At 34.3% G+C, this 23,737-nt stretch overlaps 1 protein-coding gene across 4 annotated transcripts in view; it reads right to left on the bottom strand.

Moving 5' to 3' along the window:
* The window catches only part of NBEA (neurobeachin), a 618,385-nt gene that overhangs the window by 439,364 nt on the left and 155,284 nt on the right, over positions 1 to 23,737 (bottom strand). For all 4 annotated transcript variants that reach the window (XM_065896024.1, XM_065896027.1, XM_065896028.1 and 1 more), the window contains exons 17-18: positions 22,912 to 23,004; positions 2,539 to 2,647 (exon numbers count right to left, since the gene is read on the bottom strand). In XM_065896024.1, the coding sequence (XP_065752096.1) occupies positions 2,539 to 2,647; positions 22,912 to 23,004 (202 nt within the window). The remainder of the gene's footprint in view (positions 1 to 2,538; positions 2,648 to 22,911; positions 23,005 to 23,737) is intronic.

The raw sequence follows: 23,737 nt of genomic DNA, 5'->3' as shown, positions 1-23,737 counted from the left end.
AATCTCTGCAACATCCAATATCCAACGTCCAGTATCAGAAGATCCAAACTTCCCCTGACTTTCTCCACCTAAGTTATGGAATCAGAGATAAAATCCGGACACTGAGAGAGTGCCGATGAACGTAGATGGTGGTACAGACGCTGCTGCACTTGCCGCTGAGCCACTTTTCAGGAAGACGAGGAGAATGACATGTGCAGGTATATATACATGGGACATTTTATTTTAAGGTTACAAGCACATGATGATCTTTCAAATTCAACATATAATGTTATGTGGAACTTTTATTTTAATGTAAGGTTTCATTGACTACAAAGACTTTCTACTCTATTAACACTAATAGGTCAAAACAAGCAAGGGTCAGAAATTTGTGGAGGAAAGAGAATGATTAAAAAACATATACAGGCATTATTGACCAGAGCAATTAGTAGGTAAGAAAACCAAGGTAAAGATACAAGTTAAACCAAGAGGGAAGAGATATGGGGATATATGTATAACTGATTCACTTTGTTATAAAGCAGAAACTAACACACCATTGTAAAGCAATTATACTCCAATAAAAACGTTTTAAAAAAAAAAAGATACAAGTTAATCAGTATTTGACACTAAGATTCAGAACCCTAATCTGATATGGCAGCAAAGTTTTGATTCAGAGGAGGACTTTAATACTGTCAGCTGAAGGTAGATTCTGATATTTTTTGCCTTACGTACATATACTATGAGAAATGCCTATTTTATGACCATTTATTAGTGGTATGACATAGAGCAAATTATTTAACCTGTGAGCCTCAGTTTGTCTGTTTAAAAAGGCAATAAAAATACCAGCTTCATAGCAATATTGTAAAGATTTGAGATAATGTATGTAAAGTACTTACCAAGGGGATTATGATAGGAAGTACTCAAAAAAGGCAGTTACTATTATTAGGGAAATATAATAATATCAGAATAAAGATGCTCTGCATAGGATAGGCCTTTCTATTAGTGCTTATTCAGTTCTGTAGGCAAAATATTGGAGCAATACTAAAATATTACTATAATTTTAAAAAAGCAGCACTCTGGAGCGTAAAGTTTACAAATCATGTAATTTGAAGAATGACCGACACAAAGTAGGAAAATTAAGCTTAGATGAAAAAGACAAAGTAGCCTTATTTAAAGGGCAACAACTCTTAAATTTACTGATGAGAATATAAAAACAGAGGTAAAAAAATTATGCCCTGTAGGTCAAATCCAGCCTACCGTTTTGTAAGTACAGTTTTATTAGACAGCCACACTCATCTGATTCATATTTTCTATGGCCACTTCTGAGCCACAACTGCAGAGCTGAGCAGTTGCAACAGAGAGCGTATATAGCCTGCTACTATAAACTGAATGTTTGTTGTGCCCCCCAAAATTCGTATGTTGAAACTTACATTTGCTATGGCTTTTTGCACAACTAGAGTCTCCTTGTATTAACAGTCACAATGTTTTGCTATCTACATCTATAACAAAATAACCCACGCTCCAGTATATGTTAAAGTGTGAGATGTGAAGTCCACTTTTCTCTTGTTTTGACATGATGGATATACACTGTTATTAAAAAATATATATTAGGTTGGGCAATACAGGTGGTACGTGAAACACTGTCCAATTACTGCATTGTACCGAGCAACAATGTAAAGATGACAAACGTTCTCTGTTGCAAGTACTCAACTCAGCTACTATAATGCAAAAGCAGCCATTGGCAATATGTAAGGGAATGAGCATGGCTATGTTCCTACAGAACTATTTATGGACACTGTAATCTAAATTTCATATAAGGCTTACATGTCATACATTATTTTTCTTTCGATTACTTTCAACCATTTAAAAACATAAAAACAATCCTTAGCTCAAGGCCCTACAAAGACAGGTGCTTATAGTTTGCTAATCTTTGCACTAGAGAAAAGAAGTAGGACCTCTGAAAATTAGCTGCAGGAAAGTAAAATGAAGGTTAATATAAGAGAATATTCCTAATATTTTACTGGTATTTAAAATGAGGTAGTACACACATTTCACAGAAAATAATGAACCCAATTTGTATGGCCATCTGTTAGAAATAATTAAGAAAAGGATTTCTGAATTGAGATGATGGGATCTAAAATTTCTCCAGATACCATTTTTACAAATAATTCTTACCTACATTTTATCCCAGTCTCAACTCTAGGTTAATGTTAGTAGTTGCTACATATCAGAGACAGAGAGGGAAAAGCGGGGAGGGTAAGGGGAGGGAAAGAATGAATAAATAATGCATAATGGGTGTGATTTATGTGAGAAAAACTGTGCAAAGCCCATCAGCCAACCCATACTCAAAGAAAATGCCTAGGCCCAACGTAAGAAGATTGGCAAATAAATGTACATGGATATGTTTTAAACAAAAATTTTAAAATGTAAGTATGTGTTCATCTTTTTTTTTTTTTTTTAAGGATTCCTGCCTTTTTAGATTAACTGACCAACTGCTATTCCAATCACAGAGGGTTTCCACTGCATACATTTAAAATTAGCATCACACATTTAAGTTTTTACCTCATAAAGTGTGTTGTACGTGGTGACAGTCACAGTGTTTGTATGCAACATCAGCCTCTCTCCAAGAAGAGTAAAAAGACTGTGGGTATGCATAATTTCAACTTTTCTCCTGGAGAAACAGGGGCAAAAAAAAAATCATACTAGGAAACACACTGGATTTTCTAATCACATGATGTTAGGATAAGCAGTAAAATCTATAAGCAGATACAGAATTACATAAGTAATGTTTACTAACTTCCATCTACTAAATCACAATTTATAGCATAGCTGTCTTCTAAAATACCAAGACTACTATTTAAACACTTCTCAAAATGTCCGCACAAACTAAAACGTTAAGTATACAAATTATAAAACAGTGTATAAATGTTGACAGGTATAATTTTCAAATTTCTAATAGCTAGTTAGGAGTTATTTTCTTAGGTTAAATTATTAGTTTCCCTTAACACAGAGACAACAACAGAATTTTCAAATCCTTTCTGTCCAAAGTCTATGAAATAATCTATGTAAAACTTTAATAACAAAAATTTGTAAGTATGGTTAAAACTGAATAGAAAGCAAAATAATTCGACAGCAGTAAAGGGAACTCATTACTGCTTGTATCTGTGGCTCATTTAACTGTTGACCCATTTAACTGCTCCCCTACGAAATCCATACTTAGAATAGAAAGCTCTATTAAAGTCCTCCTGGAACACTTAGCTCTAGCCCAGGGAACTACTACATGCCTTTCATTCATGTCACTTTCTTAGAAGTCAAGATCTGGAACTTCTTGGCCCCCAACGCTCAGTATTTCATTTCTTACCTTGATTTTCTATTGTTCCCTGTGTGGATTTGGCAACTATAACACAAACTGATTAGGTAATCACCAAACTTTTGTTCCTTTCTTCTTGAGCCCACAGCTATACTATAATTCCAGCCTCTCTTACAGCTATGTGTGGCCACTGAGTTCTAGCCAATGGAACCCGAGAAGAAAAGTTGTGGATCATTTTTAGGCCTGGGCTACAGAAAAAACACTCATGTACTCTTCCATGCTCTTCCTCAAGGCAGCAACACAGGAGCCTTACGATGAAGACTCAGAGGTACTAGATGAAAGCAGCAGCCTGGGTCTCTAAAGCACAGCCTGAAGAAAATCAACTGCTGAGGATACCCATTTGGATTTTAAGTGAATAAGAAAGAAACTACTAGTTGGTAAGTTACTAAAACTTCACTGTTTATTACAGGAGCTATTGCTACCTTAATTAGTGCACAAATCAAATAATGAGCCATTTATCTGGGCACCACTCACCTGGAAATCCTCTCTTCTAACATCAGCCTTCAAGCTTCACGCTGCACAACAAAAGAGGCAGGACAGCTATTTCCCCTCACCCAATCCTCCTCAGCCCAGAGAAGGAAACAGCAATTACCTAAATCCAAAAGGAAGCTAGGGCAAGTGTCTAATGGCTGCGTTTGTAAAACACTTAAGACTGGGAAAAGTCAAATGGTCATTTAAAAAAAAAAAAATAACAGGACAGATGGATATTTTGGGATTATGAAGGGGAAGGCTTTAGTCTCTTCCAACTCCAGCCACACCTAAGGAAAGGAAGCCTGACACTTTCATTTGCTCCCAATCAAGAAAAACAAATGCCAATGTATATCTCTTGATATATCTCTTTGATACACGGAGCTGGTAAAAGTCATTTAAATTAGGCTATCTGGAATTTAGAGTAATTCCTTAACTGGGACACCATAATTTCAACGACTAAAGAAATTCATGCTCTCTTGACTACCTCCTCCAAAGTAAATGTTTACAGAGCAGCTTAATTCTACCTCTTAGGGGGACTTGAAGAATACTACACATACCAGGAAAAAGATGAGTCAGCTTCCTCTTGCAGTTTTCTTTGAAACAATGCTCACCAATAAACGCTGTCTCATAGCAATCAAGAGATAGCCAAAAGTGGCATCCATCATTTCAGGCATAAAATGGGCATGCTGGCCCTGTACATCACATGATTTTGTTTCCCAGAGGACCTCTAATGAAAGACCCAGCTCTATGTATTCAGTTCAGAAAGGCTTCACTAGGGTATGTATTTGAGAAACTAACAACTTGAACCTGTTTAAGACCTAAATAGACTTCAGACTTTAGTGCCTAGCTGCTTTACCTTTTTAATTTTATAGGATTTCTGCCCACTTGGATTGAGTGTAATCGATTTTTTTAAAAGAGTAACCTTTTAATCTCATACAAATTACACATTTATTAGCTTACTAACCATTCCATTAAAAACACACCCCAATTTCCTTCTTCACAAAACAAGTATTTTGGGGGGGATGACCAAAAAATACTTCTTGTAACAAATTCAGAGAATATGTTGGAACAGGACAAAGAAAAAAAAGAAAACCCATAATTCTATAACCCAGAGATAATCATTATAAATATCAGTTGATGTTCTTTCAGACTAATTACGTTGCACATAAGTATATGATAGATAGATATAGATAATATCAATACAATGGAAATAATTCTACATAAGATAATTTGTAGCTTGTCACCTGTAAAACAACATATTGTGTCTTAAAATTTCAGCTATTAAATATAGTTTATAACTAGAATGTAGCATAATTTATCCATTCACTACTGTTGGCCATTTATGTTATGTTCAAATTTTTTTCTACCATAAACAAAACTTTGTCCTTTTACATAAATCCTTCGGCATGATCATTTCCTTAGGATAAATTCTTGTAATGAAAATTATAAGGTTAAAACTTTTAAGTTTAATTTTATTTTATGAGACTTTGAAGTTTGTGACCTCCAAAAATATGTACATTCATACTCCAACATCAAGGTACAAATTACTAGCAGTTTCACCAATCCTATGTATTATAATAATAATAAAACAGTCAAATGCAAAAATTAGGGCTTGGGGAGAAAAGATGAGAGAGGAAGCATGGTTTGGGGTAAGACTTCAATTCATAAATTAAACAGTTTTTTGCTGCTAATTATTAATTCACATTTTAATAATGTTCCTCATATCTAAACATACATACATTAGCATGTGTACCTGGGGTTTCTATTCACCTCTTTTTTTAGCTCATTTCTTAGTATAAGGTCTACTAGACTTATCACAATACACACTCATTATACTTATTTTTTAATCTTCACTGACTTTTTACTTGTTTGTTCACCTGAGTTAGCTTTACAACAATTTTTGAAATTTTTTAAAGAAAACTTGGAATTTTTATCAAAACTGCATTAGGTTTATAAGTTCAGTTCATTACAAATCTATCTAATTGAGTCCTTCAATTAAGCTACGTGGTATAGCTCTTCCTTACTGCAGCTAATTAATTTTTTCATGATTTTCAGGAAATACATTAAAATATTATTTACATTTTCAATTTCCTTTCTAATGAACTGAAAGTAAGATCATTTTAGGCTACTATTCTATATATTATTCTATAGTTAAGAATCATTAGTTATTCTAACAATGGACACTATTATACTTTTCAAACTCCTTTAATCTATCAGGAGAACTGTAAAATATTTTGAGGTTTTAACCTAAATTTCTTCAGCCTTTTACTTTGAGGTTAAGAATGGATAAGCTATAGGAACTCAATAATACATGCATCTGTCGGTGTTTATGAGAAATTGTATCAAAACACAACTATGAACTAAAGGACCATAGCATGGTTCTGTTGAAATATCAGATAGTGATTACTATTGAAGCAAAACAGGATTATGTTCTGTGCACCTGTACTTTTACCTTGTTTATTAGTGATCTTACTCTTCCCACCTTTTATTTGATGCAAGAAGTAGTATGTATATGTATAAAGAACCCAAAAAATAAGTATTTAAAAATATTTGTAGCAAAATGATGTTATTACCAAGGACTAGAAGTGAACATCTTGTATGTTGTCATATTTTCTTATAATTACTATAATCTGGCCTATACTTCTGAAGGCCCTTCTTCATTCCCAAATTTTTCCATTTTATATTAACAAGATATGAAAAAGTTTTATCCATTTTATTGATTCCTTCAATAAAATCACTCTTGTAGTCAGTGATCCCTTCAACAGTTTTTGTTTTATTTTCTTTCTTGATGCTAGTCTTCATCTTTATTAATTTGTACTTCCTAGCTTACTCTGCTGTCCTTTAATCAATGCTGCAATATGAGTATACATTCCTATCATTATCTTTATTCTTCAATATTGGACGTATTTACTTCTGAATATGTTTTTGCTATGATGAATAGATAATTTTAAAGAACTTATTTTCATTTTATTATCTTCTCTTCACTAGCAGGTTTTTGGGAACATTTCTTAATTTCTAAATAGTTGAATTTTTTTTTTGCTCAATTTTTTTTAAATTTCTAATTTTATTACCTTACAGTCAGAAAATGGTGCCAGTAAAATCTCTACTGTGTCCACCACATTGTTTACTTTATGGTCAAGGACATGATTTTTTATTTTAGTAAATATCCTATAGCCATAAAGTATATTTTTAAAGCATATAAGATTGAGCATATATCTACTGAGTCAAGTTTTATGAATATATCCTCAATTTCTCTATATCTTTATATGTTATCTATTCAATTGGCCCCATTCTGAAGGAGAAATACTGTCTAGACTATTGCTTCTTATCAATTACTTATAGTATCTCTAATGGTTTTCCTTACATATTTGAATGAAATATTTGATGCTTTGAGGCTTATGACCATAACATCATCTACGTAAACTGTGCCTCTCATCAATGTATAATGTCTTCTAATGCTTTGTTTTGAACTTTTGTTTTGAACTTCAAGTTCAACTGATTCTATTTTGTGCTTTCAGATCACATCTGATTTCTATAATGCCAACGAAGTTCTGAATTCTTTTTCTGTTATCCCTTTCCTTACCCATTTATTTTCTTAAGATCTGACTTTTTAAAAAGAAAGGAAATCATATAATAAATACTCATGTAGCCACCATTACTACAACTTAAGAAATAAAATATTAAAAATAAGCACTTCTAGGTACCTGCCCATGAGCCCATCCTTTCCACTATGTTTTGGGGTAAACGATATCATGAATTTGCTTTTATACAGCCATGCATGTCTTTATACTTTTATTAGATATGTACCTATTCCTAAACTATTTATTATTTTATTTTTTCATATTTTTGAAGTTTAGATAAATGATATCACTACTATACATCCTTCTACAACTTGCTTTATTGCTTCATGTTAGGTTTATGAAAGTTAACTTTTGTTAATTCATTTTCAAAGTTGAATATATCCAATTGTATGAATATACCTAAATTCATTTCTGTTATCCTACTGATATTCTTTTACGTTGTTTCCAACTTTTCATTATTACCAATGATGTTACACTGAACATTTATGCACATACATGAATGTCTCCATGTCACACAGACAATTAATAATTAGTCATAGAGTAGCTTCATCTTTTTGAAAATTACCAAATTGTTCCCCAATGTGATTGTAACAATTATACAACTCCACCAGTGACCTGAAAGTCTCTTATGCATATCCTTGCCAACACCTGATACTGTCAAAAATTTTAAAGCTTATCACCCTAGTGGGTATTAAAGGTAACTTTTAAATTTTGTACTTTTGATTGCTACCGAAGTCGAGTATCTTTCCATATGCTTATTAGCCAAATCAAGTTTGCTCTTCAGTGAACTGTTTATATTCTTCATTCTCCTAATGGTTTTTCTTTTTCTTATTAGTTTGCATGATTTTTCATAGGGTCAGGATACAAACCCACTGTATTACAAATAAACTGCAAATATCATCTTTCACTTTGTGGCTCTTTTCACTTTTTATGGTTTTAAAACATGTTATATTTTAATGATCACATTTATCAACTTTTTCCTAGATGATTTATGTATGTTTACTTAGTAGTTTACAAACCCTTCCTTAATCCAAGGCAATAACACTATTATTCTACATTTGCTAAGAGCTTTAAATTTTGCTTTGCAAGTTTTTATTAGCTTTATTGAGGTATAATATACACACCATAAAATCCACAAATTTTATAAGTGTACAAGCCAGTGCTTTCTTAAAGACCTTATAGAGTCATGCAATCATCACTACTATCCAGTTTTAGAACATTTTCATCACCCTAAAAAGTTCCCTTGTGCCCACCTGCAGGCAATCCCCACTTCCATCACTAGCCCCATGTGACCACCAACCTGCATTCTGGACATTTCATATAAATGGAATCATACAATATATAGTCTTTTGCATCTGGCTTCTTTCATTTAGCATAATGTTTTTAGGAACTCATTCATGTCACAGTATGCATCAGTAATTCATTTCCTTTCAATTGTGCAATAGTATTCCGTCGTATGGGCATATGATATGTCATTTATTTATTCACCAATTGGTGGAATTTGTGATAGTCTCCAGTTTTTGCCTATTATGAATAACGGTACCAAGAACATTCATGCACAAGTCTAGATGTGAACATATGACATCATCTTTCCTGAGCAGACACCTAAATATAGAAATATCTGGTCGTATAATAAGTGCTACATTTTTTAAGAAATTAGAAAACCCTCTTGGAACGCGGCTGGAGAATCTTACATTCCCATCAGCAATGCATTAGGATTCAATAAATTGTTATGTGTTGTGGTTTTGCTTTTATTCAAATCAAATTATTTTCTATCTTTCTTTGTGATTTCTTTTTAGAGCCAGGAGTTATTTAGAAGTGTGCTATTTATCTAGAAATTTCTCAAATCTCTTTTTTGTTGATTTCTAATTTAATTTTGTTGTAGTCAAAGAACACAGTTTGACCTCAATTCTTTTAGATCTACTGAAACTTGTTTTATGTACTACAGCCCAACCTATATTATATTCTGGAGAATGTTGCAAATGAAGCTTGAAAACAATTCTGCTGTCTTTAGGTACAGTGTCCTATAAATGTCATTATATTATTCAACATGATGTTGAAAAGGAGTGGTGAAAACAGGTTTTGATTAATTGTTAGTTATGCAAAGGATTATTTCTAACATTTCACCACTAAATAGGTCTGTGTTAAGTTTTGGGTAGATATATGTTATCAGGTAAAATAAATCATTTTATATTCGTGGTTTCCTAAGAATATTTATGATGAATGCGTAATTAATTTTACAAAAAGTTTTTTGTACCCATTATTATGATTATATAGCTATTCTGTAATTTGTTAATAAGTAGACCATATTAAAAGATATCCTAATGTTAAAGTACTCTTACATTCAGCATAACATTTAGAATCTAGGGAAAAAAGACAAAACATATTTCTTCATTTACTGTAATATTTAGAGCTGTAAGTTGCCTCCAATACCACTTAGGCCAACTCTCAAAAGTATAAATATGCAAACATTTTAATATCTTTTGATTCTAAGTATTTTATTATCTGCACAATGATGTCATGTTATGGTTATTTAAAATATGTATATCCCCATTTTCTTAGTTTGATTTTTATCACTGGTTTCTTGTTTAATCACACTGTGGGTGAGAAGTCATCTATATGATAATAATTTATTTAAATTTATGGAGTCAATTTTTATGGCCTCATTTGAAGAGTTTTGTCTGTTCTTGAGGAGAACGTATATGCTAATCAAGCCAATGGATTTTTTTGGTTCAAATTTATACTTTGGGGCTTCCCTGGTGGCACAGTGGTTGAGAGTCCGCCTGCCGATGCAGGGCACGCGGGTTCGTGCCCCGGTCCGGGAAGATCCCACATGCCGCAGAGCGGCTGGACCCGCGAGCCATGGCCGCTGAGCCTGCGCGTCTGGAGCCTGTGCTCCGCAACAGGAGAGGCCACAGCAGTGGGAGGCCCACGTACCGCAAAAAAAAAAAAAAAAAAATATATATATATATATATATATACTTTGTGATGGCTCTTTTAAAAACAATACGTTAAAACCTCTAAACTGTTTTGATTTATCTTTCAAATCTCAGTTTTGCTTTCGATACCTCATCTATGCTGTTGAGCATATATAAATATGACATTGCTTTACCTTCCTGGTTGAATTATACCTTTTTCATTACATGATGCCCCTCTTTAGCTTCATTAAATTTTTTCCCTTAAAGTTTAGTTTGGTCTATTTAAATATTGGTCTGCCAACTTTTTTTTTTTTTTTTTTTTGCGGTACGCAGGCCTCTCACTGTTGTGGCCTCTCCCGTAGCGGAGCACAGGCTCTGGACGCGCAGGCTCAGCGGCCATGGCTCACGGGTCCAGCCGCTCCGCGGCATGTGGGATCCTCCCAGACCGGGTCACGAACCCGTGTCCCCTGCATTGGCAGAAGGACTCTCAACCACTGTGCCACCAGGGAAGCCCTGCCAGCTTTTATTATTCAGTTTTTAAAATATGTAATACTTTTACCTGGGTAAAAAATAATGATGACATAAAAAGATACAGAGAAGTTTCAAACCCAACTCATACCCTTTCCTCCTCATTCACACTGCCCCCTGCCCAATAACAAGTAAACTTTGTTTTAGTTTCTTATTTCCCTATCAGCTTCTCCCCCAACACATGCTTTTAAACAGATTTTATTTTTCAGAGTAGTTTTAGGTGCACAGCAAAATCGAGCAGAAAGTACAAAGATTACCCATATTCCCCTGGGTGGCCCCATGTATGCCACGTATGTATGGCCTCTCCCCACTATCAACACCCTCCAACAGAGAGGTACATTTGTTACAACTGCCTATCAGCTGCACTCCTCCCCAGTTTTATTGAGATGTAATTGATATATAACATAGCATTAGTTTAAGATGTACAACATAATGCTTTGATATATGTATATACTGCAAAATAATTACCACAAGTTTAGTTAATGCCATCACCTTACATAGTTGCAAAATTTTTTTTCTTGTGATGAAAACGTTTAAGATCTATTCTCTTAGCAACTCTTAAATACTATACAATATAGTATTGTTAACTATAGTCACCATGCTGTACACTTCAGCTCTAGACCTCATTTATCTTACAACTGGAAGCTTGTACCATTTGACCACATCCACTCATTTCTCCCAGTCTCTACCCTGCAGGTTATGGGAAACCCCCATCTTTTCTCTGTTTCTATGAGTTTGGTTTCTACAGATTCCGCACATAAGTGAGATGATATAGTATTTGTCTTTGTCTGATTTATTTCATTTAGTATAGAGCCCTCAAGGTCCATCTAAGTTGTGGCATATGACAGGATTGCCTTCTTTTTATGGCTGGATATTATTCCATTTTATATATAGAAACAGAGAAAACTACAATCTAAGTATCTACATTTTCTTTATCCATTCGTCTGTCAATGAACAATTAGGTTGTTTCCATGTCCTGGCTATTTGTAAATAATGCTGTAATGAACATGGGGGTACAGAAATCTCTTTGAGATAGTGATTTCAATTCCTTCGGATATAGTCCCAGAAGTGACAATGTTGGATTATATGGTAGTTCTATTTTTAATTTTTTGAGGACTCTCCATAGTGTTTTCCATAGTGGGTGCACCAATTTATATTCATACCAACAGTGAACATGGATTCCCTTTTCTTTATATCCTCACTGTTATCTCTTTTCTTTTTGATAACAGCCAATCTAACAGGTATGAGGTGATATCTCATTGTGGCTTAGACTTGCATTAGTTATGCTGAGCATGTTTTCATGTACCTGCTGTATGTCTTCCTTGGAAAAATGTCTATTCAGATCCTCTGCCCATTTTTTAATTGGATTGCTTGTTTGCTAGTAAGTTGTATGAAGTCTTTATATATTTTATATATTAATAGCTTATCAGAGAAATGATTTGCAAATATTTTCTCCCATTCAGTAGGTTGCTTTTTCATACTGTTGACTTTCCTTTGCTGTGCAGAAACTTTTTAGATTGATATAATCATTTGTTTATTTTTGCTTTTGTTGTCAAATCCAAAATATCATTGCCAAGAATGATGTCAAGGAGCTTACCCCCTGTTTCCAGCTGCTATGTTCAAGTCTTTAATCCATTTTGAGTTAATTTTTATCTAATATGTAAGCTAGAGTTCCAGTTTCCTTCTTTTGCATGTGGCTGTCCAGTTTTCCCAACATCATTTATTGAAAAGATTATTCTTCCTCACTGTATATCTTGGCTCCTTTGTCATAAAGTATTGGCCATATATGTGTGGGTGTACTTCTGGGCTATTTTATTCCATTGATTTATGTGTCTGTTTTTATGCTAAGACCACACTGTTTTGAATACTGTAAATTTGGATCATAATCTAAAATCAGGAAGTGTGATGTCTCCAGCTTTGTTCTTTCTCAAGATTGCTTTGGCTATTCAGGGTCTTTTGTGGTTCCATACAAATTTTAGAATTATTTGTTCTATTTCTGTGAAAAATGCCATTGGCATTTTGATAGCAATTGCATTAAATATGTAGATCACTTTGGATAGTATGGACATTTTAACAACATTGTTTCTTCCTATCCATGAGCATGGTATATCTTTTCATTTGTTTGTGTCTTCATCATTTTTTTTCACCAATGTCTTACAGTTTTCAGTATAAAGATCTTTCAACCTCCTTGGTAAAGATCTTTCAACCTCCTTGGTTAAATTTATTCCTAGGTATTGATATTTTATTCTATGAAATCTTTCATTCTTTCTCTATATCCTTAACCTTCTTTCCTATTTATCATCTTTGTCTCTTGGTGATGCTTTTACATAGTTTCTTCATTTCTTCTAGTTCACCAATTCTTTCTTAATTTCTGTATAAACTGTTTAACATGCCCATGGAGCTGTTAATTTTAGTTAGTGCCTTTTCATTTCCAGAAGTTACTTCTGATTATCTGTTTAAAAGCTTAATGGTTAGTTTCAATATGATCTTGTTTCTTAAGAATTATAACTTCTATTACGTTTGATCTTCATTTTTGACATATGAGAATGCCCCTTACTTTTGTATACCCAGCTATACATCTGAAAGGAATTTTGCTATATTTTACCCAACATTTCTAAGTTCTCAGTAATATAAAGTGTTTCAGGATATCTTGTTTTACCCATTGTTTTTCTTCTCCAATTATTCTTATTAGTCACATGTTAAGTCTCCTATGCCTTTATATAGTTTCTCATTTTATGTTTTTGGTCCATGCTTTGAGATCTTCCAGTTCACTAATTTGGGTGAATAGGGAAAAATAATGATATAAAGAGGCAGAATGTCACCTTTGGTGCTCTACTTGAATCTCAGATGCACTTTTTAAAGGTAAAATTCAAAGGTTCCACGATAGCTTCCACACTAGTTCTATTTCATTGAGTACATAATTTGATGATTCTTATCTCCTGTCTCTGGTTGCTATGCCCCTTCAACTGAGTTGTTATCTTCCATTTTCACACTGTTGCACTTAGATCTCCCTACTATGAATTTTAAATGATGAGATCCCTGCAGGTGTTGTAAGGCAAAGATCCCTCTAAGCACACTGATCTGTAGTACAAAACTTAGCATGCTGTAAGTCCTGAAGCCAGCATCCTAGCACTCCAATATCCTTACACTCCCACAACTTCAGGACAGGGAAAATTCATCCCATCAATTCAGGTACCTCTTGGCATTCTGGTGGTAACTTAAATAGAAGCCAATGTTAATATTCCTTGGAAGACAGAGACAGAGGAGAGGAGAGAGAATGGGAGGCAGAGATAGCTGAGATCAAAACATCTCTTAAAATTTGCTGCTTTTTAGTCTTTACCTTAGGCTGCTAACATAATTCTTCACCTGTTTGTCATTCCCATGGGAGAGAAAAAATCCCTCACGAGTTGCCATTTTTCTCTACTGGTACCCCAACAGAACATCAAGACTCATTTGTACACACAAGAGCCAACATTTTGGCAGAAGAGAGCCAAATAGCTTGGAGTTGAGAGTAGATGAGGAGGAAGCTTTCTTTTTGAACTGCTGTATCCCCAGAATCTGCACCACTACCTTTAACTAACAGACAACTGGCTCTGCCAGATAAACTAGACTAATTTCAGCTAGTCCAAAAATGAAAGACACTATTGGGTTAAACAACTGTCAACATGTAACAGGCCTATAACAAACAACTAATAGCATGTTTATTCATGTAACTACCAACAGTGCTTTTTAAATTTATTTATTTATTTTTGGCTGCACTGAGTCTTCATTGGTGCACGCAGGCTTTCTCTAGTTGCAGCGAGCGGGGGCTACTCTTCATTGCTGTGTGCGGGCTTCTCATTGTGGTGGCTTCTCTTGTTGCGGAGCACGGGCTCTAGGTGTGCAGGCTTCAGTAGTTGTGGCACGTGGGCTCAGTAGTTGTGGCTCACGGATTCTAGAGTGCAGGCTCATTAGTTGTGGCACACCGGCTTAGTTGCTCCACGGCATATGGGATCTTTCCAGACCAGGGCTCGAACCTGTGTCCCCTGCACTGGCAGGCACTTAAGCACTGTGCCACCAGGGAAGCCCAACAGTGCCTTTTAGAGTGTGATTATCTTGGAGAATTCATCCAGAAGTTACATTGTTCGAAGTTAAGACATTAAACAAACATACTTGGTTGAGAAATTTTTATTTCCACAGTAAACATTAAATAGTATGTGCTTTAAAATTTTTAGAAGCTAAAATTATTATAGTTTTAGTATGGTATAGCATTGGGCATTCTGACCATCTGTTTGAACCATTTGTTAGAATTCTGTTCTGCGAATAACTGTAATTAAGCCACCTCCATGAAGGAACAGTTTGGCTTTCTATTCAAGCATATATCAAAGGTAGGGTTTCTCAACTTTATATGTCTTTTTATTTTGGAAAATTTTAAGATTTACAGAAAAGTTGAAAAGATAGTACAGAGAGTTCCCATATATAATTCACCCAGCTTCCCCATATGTTAACGTCTTACCTAATCATGGTACATATATCAAAACTAAGAATCAACATAAGTACAATATTATTAATTAAGCTACAGACTTTATTTAGATTTCACCATGACCTTTTTTTCTGTTCAGGATCCAGTCCAGAATACCACTTTACATTTAGACTTCTCTGGTTTGTAGCAGTTTCCCATCCCTTGTTTTTCATGCCTTTTAACAGTTTTGAAGAGTATTGGTTAAGTATTTTGTAGACTGTCTCTCAATCTGGGGGTGTATGATGTTTTCTCACGATTAGACTGAGGTTATTTATGTTTTAGAAGAGTGTCACAGAGATGAAGTGCCCTTCTCATCATATTACATCAGGGAATACATATCAACATGACATATGACTGGTGATGTTAACCTTATTCAATAGTGAAAAAGAGTCAAGTTTTGCTATTCTTTGGAAGTTAGCCAGTAAGTCCATCCCTCACTCAAGGAGAGGGGATTTAAGTTCCATCTTCAGGAGGTGGGAATAGCTGCATATATTATTTAGAACAGACTTCTCAATATTTGTGATAGATGTCAAGCCTATCTCCAGTTCAGTTGACAATTAAAAGTGTATGGATTATCTCCCAACCTGTATCCTAGGTACTTACAGAAATTATAAACTCAGTGTTAGAAGAGACTACCCCACCCAGACTTCAGATTAGCTTCATCCATGAACCCAATTCAGATTCACTATCAAACGACTCCTCCATACACAAATGAGATGCTGACTTTGGGTGATATCTCATGTTTCAACAGTTTTAAAGATGATTCTCTTAGATTTTGTTTTTTTTCCCAACAGAATAAAACATTTATTGTCTTCTGAAATGAAATGAAGCCTGTGATTTGGCTGCAATTCTGGAGGGCTTTCCTGGGCTCAAGGCATCCTCTCATTCCAGGACTCAGGCTAAAGCAGCAGCCTTTCTTTTCCATGCTGTTCTCATGGAAGAAGACAAGAATGAAAGAGGCCAAAGTAAAGGAAGTGAGCACATTCAAAGTTTCTGCTCACAAGTGGCAAATATAGTGTTTGTCCACATTCTAGTGACCCACTCCAGTCCTGTGTCCAGCATGTCAGTGGGGGAGCCTGGGAAACACTCCAAGTCAGGTGGCAAGGGCTGTTGATGAACGATCTTCATCACTTATTGTGTGGGAGGGAGCAGGTGGTGAGCGTGAATGGGAGCTAGGGCAGGACCACACGTGCAGACTCCTCTTTCAAGGAACTGGACATTTAAAAAAGTGGAGATGGTGGGACTTCCCCAGTGGTCCAGTGGTTAAGACCCCTGCCTTCCAATGCAGCAGGGTGCGGGTTCAACCCCTGGTCGGGGAGATAAGATCCCACATGCCTTGCAGCCAAAAAAACCAAAACATAAAACAGAAGCAATATTGTAACAAATTCAATAAAGACTTTAAAAATGGTCCACATCAAAATAAAATAAAATAAAACAAAGAAGTGGAGATGTGGTTAGTTGTGAGGATGAACCGTAGATCAAGTTTGAAGTTTTTTAATGGAGGAGGCTTTTCTGCATAGAAGTTGAAGACACAGAGAGAATATGGTAAAATAACTTAATTCTTTTAGCCTACATTCTTTGAGAAGTTACTTGGTGTGGCCATTTTACATTTGTCATCTTATCAGTATTCAACAGCTTCATGAGGCAGGTACTATTATTATTTTTGTTTTACCAACGAGGAGAGTGAGGCCGATATTATATAACTTGCTTAGTCACAGAGTAAGTGGAGTTGTACTTCACCCTAGTAGATGGACTGTAGTCTTTCCTTATTACTTATTTACTATATAAAGATGGTAGAAACATGTTCTTCTCCTCCCCTTCTCCCGCCACATCCAAGAAATCCAATTCACATGTAGGTGGTACTTTGCATGTCCCGGGGTAGATGGCAAATGTTTGAGATCATTGAAAGGCATGGGGTAAGCTCATCCTGCTCACATGGACATTTTGCCCTCCTAACTGACCCCAGGTATGCTAAAAGTGTTGGGCAGCTTCACAATGAATGCACTGGGCTTTTGGTAAGGCTTTCTGCATCTCTGCTAGATGTGGTCAAAGTAACCAGAACTCCTGGCGACTGCATCCAGATGTTGCCTTTAGTCAGTCTTGGAGCTCGTCAGCTCGTCCAGATGAATGTTTCCGTTCCACCAAGGAAAAGCGTATGTTGGCAGCCAGTGCCAAGCAGGGAGAAACAGGGAGGATCCCCAAAACGAACAGTTTGAGCAGCTGCCAGGAATGTCCCCCCAAATCCCCTCCCGGGGCCAGTGAGCCATGAGCAGTGGGCTCCTCGCAGCCATCCTGGCACAACGTCGTGGCGGTGGCCTTCTCTTAGGTTTTTAGATATATAATCAAACTACCTATAAACAATGACACCTATTTCCTGCTACTGATTGTGTTTTGTTTCAAATCTTGAATAATAATTATTAGTAATGATTAGGTTATAGTAGAAACATCTGATTGCTGTTTGAATACTGCTAGTGCTTCATTTTTATATTTGGTGTCAGCTATTTATGATACCTTATAATGAAGAAATATTCTACCTTTATCAAAACTGCACATCAAATTGTACCTCTTACATTTTTGTTAACTATTTAAATTAACATATAGCAATATACTGTGACCTCTTTACAACTATTACATCATTTATCCTTAAAACTCAATGAGGGAAGCAGTATGATTTCACTCATTTATAGGGTTAAAAACTGAGACTCAAAGATGTTTCTAAACCACTCAGAAAACATGTGGCTAATCTAGGATCCAAACCTAGGCAGCCCAACTTAAGCCGATGAACTACTTGTATTTTATCAACCAGTTATCTCTATTAACCATCAAGCTGTACATGCTTTCTTTTAAGTGTTATTTTTTGACTACTAAATTTAACTTCATAGTCACATTGATAGGAATCATTTGAATTGTGTAGGTAAGCAGTTAAACTAACACTAAATTTCAGTGTTAGCCTTAGGCCTTTTGCTCCATCATTGCTCCAATAAATAACTCCTCATTTTAACTAATCGGTCATTGATTTTACTTAATCCAACTCCATTAATAATATAAATACTGAAAATTCTAAAGATTTTAAAGGTGCTTTTTATATTTATAGTTTTTCAAACAATTTTTTGTTGAAAAAGTGTTTCAATATGTAACATTCACATGATTAAAATATTTACATGATCTACATCCATCTTTGTTTCTACCAACGCCCCATTAGAAGCCACTGTTCTTGATTTCTTATTTCTTATGAATTCTACTAGACTTTCTCGCTACAAATATAAGTATTATATTCTCATATTCTCTTCTTTATACAAAAATAGCATTAATACATACCCATCTATACTATTTTTATAATCTTTTAACAATATAGCTGTGATATCTGTATATATAGTTATCTCATTGGTTTTGTTTATAACTGCATAGTACTCTATTTAATAAATGAACTATAACTTATTAACAAATCCTCTATTAATAGAAATTTAAGATTTCTTGTAACATTTACTATTATAAACAAAACAACAATGAATAACTCTGAATAGCCATCATTTCACATATGTGCAAGTGATGAACTAGTGGGTTAAAAAGTATATGTATTCGTAATTTTGACAGACATTGATCAAAATTAATAAATTGCACTACACGTAGGGTTATACTAATTTATGCTCCAGTTAGCAATGTGTGAGATGCTTGCTGTTCCCACAACCTTGCTAACAGAGGTGGATGCTGAATTTTGATATTTCTATCCATCTAATGTGTGAAAAATGATGTCTTACTTTAGTTTTAGATTATATTTCCCTTATTACAAGAAGAAATCAGCTCTTTTCATATGTTTATGTGCCACGTGTAATTTCCCTCTACAAGCTGTTCATTTATATCCTTGCCTATTTTTCTACTGGGTTGTCTTATCAATTTCTAGGGAAAGCTATGAAAGTTATCATGTAAAATCCTTTTGATTTACTGTTTCTATATTAATTATGAAAATTATCATTTTGTACATTCATATTTTTGCCCTTTCTTGAGTTGCTTAATGGTGATGTATCCATTTCTATCATGATTTTTAAAATGATTGTCTTCTAAATCATTAATTCCTACTTTCCTATTTATTATTCCCATTTATTGTTATTCTTTATCTTTTACATTTTAATTCTTTTTTTCTCTATTTCTTTTCTATTGGTCTACAGCTATGATAATCCTCTAAGCACTTCTTTAGCTGTCTCCCACAGGTTTTCTGAAGTTGTTTTCTAAAAATTCTGCAATTTTAGTGTCCATTTCTCTTTGACACAAAAATCGTTTAATAAATTTTAAATGTCTAGGTAGAAGAAACTTTGGTTTCTGATTTTGTTCCTATTTTCTAATTTTACTGCATGTTAACAAGAGAATCTTGCCTGTTTTGTCTCTATGTTTTGGAATTTTTCTTTGATGCCTACTACACCATGTCAAATTTTCATGCATGTTCCATGAGCACTTGAAGTTATATTCTTTATCAATATGGTACCAACTTCAAGCTATATTAATCAGATTTACCTTATTATTTAGATTACTCTCTCTTTTGCCTTTTTATGGACTGGGGTGAATTAAAATTTGTTTTAATGTTTTAAACTATTAGTGATTATTTCTCCTGTAATTTCTGTTTCATGAAAGTTTCAACTTTTAATGTTATAAAGTATCTTTGTTTATATTGTTTACTGCTTTTTTGGCTTGAATTCTAATTTGTCCAATATTAAGATCATGATTCCTGCTTTTTTTTCATTTGTATTTATGTAGTATAGTTTTACTCATCCTTTTATTTTCAGTACTTTTACATTTATTTTATAGCAGATATGTTTGGTGTTCGATATGTCACATTTTGTTATGCTTCCTAAATTTTATGGATTTTTTTAAAACTTCCATTACATGTATTGTTCTCAGTTTTAATCATAGTTTTTAAATATTTTGTCAGCATTACAGTTTTAACTGCTTATCTTTGTAACTGTAAAGAAATAAGAAGTCCTCTATGTGTTTAGGAAGTGTATTTCCCTACTCTGAGCAAGGATAAAATCAGCATATTTACTCAAATTTTCCTCTCTCTTAAGCCATCCAATTTTATTCAATAGGCCTGCGTTTCTAATTTGTCAGCTTACATAGATATCCTTTGACTCTCTGAACTTTGTCTACTTGCCTCCTTTCCCTAGTCCTTTCTCAATTCATTATAATGGTAGCATTTCTACCTTATTAGGGCATACAAAAAGGGAATTCCAGTCTGTTACTCTAATTCAAACACTTGTCTTAGTCTTACTGTTAAATTAATTCAGTGTTCACCAGTAGTACTTGGCTGTAGTCTGTCCAGTCAATCCTAATTGGCTGAACTTAATCCCCCAGCAATTTTCTCAAGAATTATTCAGAAAAACAGTTCCTTATACGGTTAAAAATTGTTTGGCAGCACCCTTTTTATTTAAAGGATACTTTGGCTTCCATTTTCTTCACTTGAGTATCTACATTTTCTATATTGAAAGTTGTCATAGAGAAGTCTAAGGCCAGACAATTTTTCTCCTTTAATTTGTGCACTGCTGAAAATAGAACTTTTTTTTTTTTTTTACTTATATTTAAATCCAATAGTATACACTTTCATACTGACCATTTCAGGAAAATTTTTCCTGGTACACAAGTATGCCCTTTTAATACTGATGGCAAAATCTATATTAGGACCTCAATGAATTACAGCTTTAAATATTTGTTTAGTTACATTGTCTGCTTTTCTTATTTGGAAACTCCATTTATGCCATTTTTGGAATTTCTGTGCCTTCTGTATCAATCATTTTCTCTTTAATCCTTCTGAACACTCATATATTCATCCACACACATTATTTGCTTTGTTTTCATTTTTATCTTCTGTGTATCTTACTATGTTATCCACAGAGTTTCTCTTCCTTGAGTGTCTTCCAATTCCATTTTTGTGTGGTAGTTTTTTCCACCAATTTTTTTCAAAATTTTCTTAGCTCATGATTCAACATTTCAGTGATATTCTACCAGTTCTTTCAACTTCTTGAAATTCTGTTTAGTAGCTGCCCTTTCTCAGAAGCAATTCATTTATTTCTTACTTTTTAAACTTATGGTCAAGTTTTTAATCAAACTTATTGTGTACTCCATAGCAGTATTTTCCAGTGACTGTTCTTCATGTACTGGTTAGTTTTGTTTATCTTTTCCACATTTCTATATTTTAAAATGTGTTTTCTTGACAATTTTTAAGAACTTGCATATAGGGTTAGAATCCTTTATTAATTATTCCCAGTCAATTTCCTTTACTTAACCAAAGTTACATGAGTGATCATTATCTCTTCTTGTTAATGGTGCATATGCTCTCACTCGCAGTATTCTATCACCTAGTACACTTATAGTTCCTCAGATGCATATTACTCTTTTCTACAATCCTGGTTTTGTTGAACTACTCTCTCCCTCTCTCTCTCTCTCTCTCTCTCTCTCTCTCTCTCTCTCTCTCTCTCTCTCTCTCTCTCTATATATATATATATATATATATATATATATATATATATAAAATATATATATATAATATTTCTGTTCTCTCTTACTTAACCACTGATTTGGTACCAAAATGAAAATAATATCTACTCTTCTAGACTATTTAGCATGTTAGAGATGTTTTACCTGAATGTTGTGCAGTTTTCATCAGTGTTACCGATAAACTCTTGGTAAATCAAAATACCAAAAAAAATTAGCAATTCTAAAGTTCTGAGAGGAACCCCACCTATCATTACTAAACGGCAGTACTACTTTCCTGGGCTCATTTGTATAGAAAATGGATTTATACAAGACTATTCATGCACAGGACAACACAGTATGGAAAACATTCATTATATCAGCAGGTGATTTTTAAAAGCATCTAAATTCTGGACTTTGGGTGAAAAAAGAGATATTATAGGATCTTCAAATCACAATAAGCCTCAACGTTAGAAAAGAATACAGACAGACATTAAATACTGACTTAGCATGTGAGCAAAAGAGTAGGTCTCAGGGAGACCTCAATTTCCCTGTGTCAAGCAAGTTTTCTTTGAAATCATATCCCTATGTGTTTTATTTTATTTGATGAAATATTTTATTATATCCTTAAAAGAACAATATTTTCTTTCCAATAGGCCAACAGGAATAAACCATATTACTTAAATGTGATTTTGTTCTATAAACTACTATTAAAAACCATTCTTTCTGGGGCTTCCCTGGTGGCGCAGTGGTTGAGAGTCTGCCTGCCAATGCAAGGGACACGGGTTCGTGCCCCGGTCCGGGAAGATCCCACATGCCGCGGAGCGGCTGGGCCCATGAGCCATGGCCGCTGAGCCTGTGCGTCCAGAGCTTGTGCTCCGCAACGGGAAAGGCCACAACAGTGAGAGGCCCGCGTACAGCAAAAAACAAACAAACAAACAAACAAAAAAAACGATTCTTTCACAAAATATTTTTACAACTTTTACCACAAGAAGTTATTATTTTCTATTGTAAGATCATTCCAGTCAAATTCACGTGTTACAAACCTAGTAGAAATACAGTTTCAGTAGATATTTCTACAATTCATTGTGAAAAACATCAACTTACTTGTGACCTAAATGCTTCAGAAAGTATCCCAGAACCTTCAGAGCTTGAACCCAAATACTTTCACTTTTAGAGGCCAATAATTTGTAGATTACCCTAAAATATATAGAAATAAATGATATTTTGAGCACTTACGAATATTAAAAACATAAGCACTATATACTTTAAAATAAACTATAAATATATAAAACATAAAAGACCTCTCAGGTTTTTAAAATTCTTTGAAAAAGTTGGAAATAAGCACATTAAATTTCTTTAAATTTGGACTTCAAATACATCCTCAAAAGGACAGTGTGATTGGTTGTTCATAAGTATTTCCTCCCAGCACACTAAACAACACTTTCAATTTTAAGATCCATGCTTAGTTAAGCCACATTTCCTCTTCTATTTGAGTTTCCCCTGACATTCGTACTTAATGACCTTTTTTCTTGGTTATGGCTAAACGGACCATGGGTACCTACCTGCTGAATTATTTTTCTTTTCTGAGAATTTGGAATGAGTTCTGAGAAACAATATCTAGTCTTTGTTGGGCTCCTGAATTAGGAAATGATTTAAAAGAGAAACTATAGGACAGCCTTGTTTTGTTCACAAAGGTTAGTCTATATACAGAAGGAATAAAGCAGCTATACAGGAAGTCGCAGAAGAAGCAAACTTGTTTCTTCATAGATTTCCAATTCTTGGTTCCTACCCTAGTGTGTTTCTACAATAAACTAACACATGACCTAACTTACACAGTCACTTCAAATCCTATATAACAGCAGGGATATATTCATTATAATACTTATATGTACTTCAAAATTTTTATCTCATTTTTTTCAAAAAATAAAAA

Source organism: Phocoena phocoena, chromosome 18 (assembly GCF_963924675.1).
Source record: "Phocoena phocoena chromosome 18, mPhoPho1.1, whole genome shotgun sequence".
Classification (NCBI taxonomy): Eukaryota; Metazoa; Chordata; class Mammalia; order Artiodactyla; family Phocoenidae; genus Phocoena; species Phocoena phocoena.
Note: the sequence above shows the minus strand (reverse complement) of the source record. Positions and strands in the feature narration are given on the sequence as shown.